The following is a 5,417-nucleotide window of genomic DNA, read 5'->3' as shown; positions in this document are numbered from 1 at the left end:
AATAAATAAATAATTTAACTCTGTAGTACAACGGTTACCCAATGGCTTTTAAAACCTATTGTAGAAAACAAAAATTTTACAATCTTAAAAGAGTTCATAAAAATAAAATCCTACCCTTAAAGAGGGATGGGGGTGGGGGAAGGAGAGAGTCAGGGACAGAGCGCGTGTATGGGAGGGTCCCTTCACATACAAGCAGTAGGGTATGAATTTGGTTCTTTATCAAAATGATACATTAGGGCCAGAGAGACAGCTCAGTAGAATAAGGGCTTGCCTGGCAAGCGCAAGGGCCTGAGTTCAATCCCCGGTTCTGCCAAAGAAAAATTAAAATTAAAATTAAAAAATGACACATTAATATAGTATACTCACCTCCCTTACATTCACAAATTAGGAGTATAATCTGAATACAATCAAATCAATTTGTCTAATTAATCTCTTATTGCTCTAGCTATCCACTCAAAAAAATAAGATCTTAAGCCAGTCTACACAGAATTTAACGTTGTTAACCACCAAATGGTCTTACAAAGCAGCCATTCTCCCATCTAAACCTAATCCAAAACAGTAAGATTCCGAAATCTGCACCCAAAGGAGAGAACTTTGGGGTATAAAAGATGGTAGGAAAGGTTTACAACTGGGTTTAGTGGCACATATATCAATAATTCTAACACTCTGGGAGGCTGAGGCAAGAGGATAACAAATTTAATGCCAGCCTGGACAACTGTGCAAAACTCCTGTCTCAAAATAAAATTTAAAAGAATTAAGGATGCAGCTCAGTAGTACAGCATATGCATAGCATACAAGTGACTCTGGATTCAATCCCCAGAACTAACCCCCCCAAAAAAATCTCTACTATAAAAGAATTCAAGTAATTTGGCAGAACCAGCATTTATCATCCTGAATGATCATGAACACCATAGCACAATGCCTAGCATATAGCTCATCAACCAGCTCAACGTCTTTCTTATGACTCAAAATTACAAATGTAAAAAGCAATAAATATCATATATACACCATGTTACCAATTCAATGTCAAATTAAGTAAGTATAAGGTATGATCCAGGTCTGTGCCCATCATTTTAACTGCCTCATAGCAAACAATTTATTCAAAAAGTAAGTGTACTCCACAGTCCCAACTAATCTGCTTGGAGTACATATATGCAATCCATGTAAAATGTAGCAGGTATGGGGTAGGAGGGAGAAACACTTGTACCACGTGAAAAAAGTGTATTGCACATTCTAAGCAAAAGACAACAAAATGGACTATGGATCTAAAAGACATAAATTGTACTTAAGTTACTTTCCTCTGCAAGGAAACTAATAAAATAACCTGTGCATATCCTGTGTATGGCGCACACTGTTAAAATTAACATTTTGACAGCAACCACTATGACATTTTAAAGGTAATACAAGGGCCGAGGAGATGGTTCAGTGAAATAAGCGCTTCCCTGGCAAGCGCAAGGGCCTGAGTTCACTCCCCGGTTCCGCAAAAAAATAAATAAATAAATAAATAAAGGTAATACAAGACGAAGAATAAATGTACTTAAAATCTAAAATTTAATTTAATTAGATACATTCAAAGCTCATGGATGTATTATCCTAGAACATTCAAAAACATTCAATAGCATTAGTAGCAACTGGATGTAGGAGCCCCCTGAATTGACACTAGACATCTAATTTATTCTATATTAATTAGTAGGCCATATGCACTCATTCAAAACAAATAAGAAGACAGTTTAAAATTGAACATGGCTTGAAAAAAAGTTGTAATTCTGAAAGACATACATTCCATGCCTAATATTTGTACTAAATGAACTATTATTTGAACTTACAGCTTAACTTGCTCTATGATTAACTGCCTGGGAATCTAACATTTTATAAACCTAAGACTGTCAACATTAAGTTTTCATTGCTCAAAATACAATGAGGTGGTCAGGCACAGTGGCGCAGACCTGTAATCCCAGCATGTGGGAGATGAGTCAGGAGGATCTCAACAAGTTCAAGGCCAGCCAAACCTACACAGTTCAATGCCAGACTGATCTGTACATAAACCAGACCCTGTCTCAAAAAAAGGAAGAAGAAAATCATTAAAATGACCAAAGAAAGGACAGAAGGATGGATAGATGCAATAATATGTGATAAAATAAATGTCTAGTATAATGTTAAAGGTAGAACCTAGGTAGCTGGGATATGGCTGCATCCTATATTAAAACAGTATTTTCGACCTTGCTGGATAATTGTATTTTGTAATGAACTGGGACGACTTTGGTTATTTATCATTTAAGTTTGTTGTTTTTTGTTTTTTTTTTTAATTGAAGGAATGAAAAGTTTATGTAGCTTACAGGAGGTTTCAGTCCACACTCAGCTGGCTCCAAAGCAAAGCAGCACATAGTCCATTTAAGCTTTTAAGGTCAGAAACATGAAGAAACCATAGTTGCACAAACCTGGATAGAAATCTCAGCTCAAACTTCTTACCTAGCCTCTGATCTTAATTACCTAAGCTCTCTATGCCTACATTTCTTCATGCAGACATAGACCTTCATGTAGGCATAGAACCTCGCAAATCAGTTCTACACTTACTGTGAGATTAAACTTTACAAATAAAGTACTTCACACATTGACAGGCACATAGCACATTCAGGCGCGTAACTCAAAATGTTATAGAGGTAGGATCATTGGGATCCCTAATTTGTGCTAAAATGAAAGGACATTCACAACAAAGAAGCAATTGTTTAACCTCGTTACTTTAACACTACTGATAATTTAAAACCATTCCCAAAAGGATGATTCTTGATAGCAAATTTACTGTTTAACATGAGGGAGTGGTATCCGAAAAACACTGATCAGTGGATAGTACAGTTCTCCAGAAAAAAAAAAAAAATCACTCAGAATTAAATAAAAAAGTTTCAAGACAAACTTTAACAAATTTGACAACTCCTTTGTAGAACCGGCTTCACCTATACAGGCTGGTTGGGTACATTCTTGTGATGACAAAACTTGACACACTCCTCCACGTTCCTACTTCCACCGAAAGAAGCTAGACTAGACCATGACATTTGTAATATAGTTGCCAAGATCTCCTAAACCATGACATGCCAACGATCCTACTTCTTCACAGATTAAGAGTAGCACCTCCACCACTTTGGTCCCCCCACCACGGATACCGGGGAGACGCAGAAAAACAAATTGGCAACGGAGTTCTTGAAGAGCCCCCTGGTTATTCCTCACGAGACCCCTCCAAGACTTCTTCCCGCCACCACTACCCCCATCTGACCTCTCTCCAGCTAAACTTCTACAGACTGATTCACTAAAGATGTAGTTGAGAATCGAACACCTTCCCTCCTCGGCCCCGACAAAGCGCCCCCAGCGCTGGGGGGAAGGGAGCAGCGGAGGCAGACAACAGCCCCCGCCCCTCCCCCTCCCCACCAGCAACAAATCTTTGTCCCACCTGCCGAAGGACCCCCGGCCGACGCGCTCCAGACCCGAGGTGGCCCCGGACCTCTTCCCTCCCCCCCCCGCCGCGACCCCAGCACGAGCCCCAGCGCCGCTCCGGCCCGCGCCGCGCCCCGCCCCCCGCAGCCGCCCGCCGCCCGAGTTCTGCCTCACCTCACCTACCCTCTTTCGGGGGCCGGACTCCACCTCTCTCTCCGCCATGTTGGGCCCCGCTCGGAACCGCTGCGGCTCCCGGCACTGTGGCGGCGGCACCTCTAGGGCCCCCGGCCCCCGCCCACACTGCAGACACGGCCGCCTCGCCGCAGCTTGCCCGACCCGGCCGGGCCCGGCGCGCGAGTGATGAGGGGGCGGATGCCGCGCGCCTAGTCGCAGCTGCAAGGGTCCCACGGGTGTGCGCGTGGGTGGTAAGGCCTGCCCGGGAGAGGGGCGCCGGGACTCCGGGGGTTAATGGCCTCCAAGGGGCCCCGTGAGTAGGATTATTTTCTCTCAGAAATTCCTCCGCCTGCGGTTTCTTAAAGGGATCACCAAACGAGCCCCTTGCGCGCGCCCCTAGTGCGCAGGCGCACCACAAGTCCCGCCCCCCTTTCCCACCAAGCCCCTGGCCCTGAGCGTGCGCGGTGAGTAGACCAGGGTAGGCCAAATCCTGCAAGTCTCTTTGCTGCCAGCAGCTGCTCCCCACTACTCAACCAACTATGGCTGCTCCCTTAAAGGGACCATGACGCAGGGATGAAGGAATAATGAAAGAAATTAGTGAAAGGACAACCTGGAAGATTGAGTGAGATGTCAGTGAGGAGTCTACATCACCATCTTACAGTTGACTACACATTGAAAAGAGAAGATGAGGGCTGGGGGTATAACTCAGCGGCACAAGTGCCTGCCTAGCAAGCACAAGGTCTTGAGTTCTATTCCAGATTCCAAAATAAAGAGAGAGGGAAGAGATGATGACCCAAAGTTCTCATTGGATCTCTCAACATGAAGAATCCCAATCCATAAGGAAACAAGATATCTCAAGCCAAACCAATTTTCCGTTCTTTGAACAGCCCAACACATAGAAGAATCAAGGACTAACTCTCATAACCTAACCTCAAAATCAGATCATTTGGTGATTTTGAAGACTTGAATCAACAACTGAAGATAATTTTCTTCAATAGTAATTTGTCCTTAGAATATCAAAATGGAAAAGAATCATAGAAACTGTCTACTCTGGTGCTCTCAATGATAAAATTGCTGTCTGGTCCTGGGAAGTAATTTATCCCAAGATATTTAGTGCTTGGCATTGAACTACGATGAAGATTTGAGTCACAAACTTCCAAGATTTTCAGTGCACTGTACTATCTTCAAGGCATGAGAGAACATTAAAAATGAAGGTGCGATGGTAATTCACGTAGTGTTCCTGGGAAGATGCACGATGATTGACAGCCCTCATTCACCTTCTGAAGAAGCTTATGAACCTGACTTAAAGGGTAAGCATCCTATTATCTAAGTAGGAAACCAAGAAGCACATTTGTGTCTGTCTTGCCCTGAAACTGAAACTGGATCCCAAACTGAAGATGACTAAGGAGAACTGGGCTTGATTCATTCCTCTATGTTCATTCTAGTTCCCCTAAGCCTCAGTTGGAGAAAAATCTCCCAATGGAGTGTTTAATGATACAGCTTAAGGGCAATGAGGAGTCATACAGTAAAAAAATATAAAGAAATTGCCTCTTATAGGCTGTTGTTCATTCCCCATAAGTAAATATATTCAAATAAGAATGCACAAGGGCTGGCCAGATAACTCAGCAGATTAAAGCACCTGCTTAGGCAGGTGCAGGGGCAGGAGTTCAATTTCCCAGCCTGCTGTGCCCACCCTGCCCCCGGGGCACGTCTGAGACTTGAATGAGATTGGGCATGATGATGCACGCCTGTAATCCCAGTGCTTGGGAGGCTGGAAACAGTAGGATCACTTCGAGTCCTATCTGTGTAGTGAGGCC

The 5,417-nt window shown here is 43.4% G+C and overlaps 1 protein-coding gene across 2 annotated transcripts in view; it reads right to left on the bottom strand.

Annotated features, from left to right (window-relative positions):
* The window catches only part of Zmym4 (zinc finger MYM-type containing 4), a 190,048-nt gene extending 184,892 nt beyond the window's left edge, over positions 1-5,156 (bottom strand). The window contains exon 1 of one of the 2 annotated variants that reach the window (XM_023701031.1): positions 3,610-5,156. In XM_023701031.1, coding sequence (XP_023556799.1) covers positions 3,610-3,648 — 39 coding nt within the window. In that variant the 5' untranslated portion in view covers positions 3,649-5,156. The remainder of the gene's footprint in view (positions 1-3,609) is intronic. The other variant, XM_023701034.1, reaches the window with a different exon arrangement.
* Positions 5,157-5,417: the final 261 nt, after the last annotated feature.

Source organism: Octodon degus, unplaced genomic scaffold, assembly GCF_000260255.1.
Source record: "Octodon degus isolate 3935 unplaced genomic scaffold, OctDeg1.0 scaffold00130, whole genome shotgun sequence".
Lineage (NCBI taxonomy): Eukaryota > Metazoa > Chordata > Mammalia > Rodentia > Octodontidae > Octodon > Octodon degus.
This window is presented reverse-complemented; position numbering and strand designations above follow the sequence as displayed.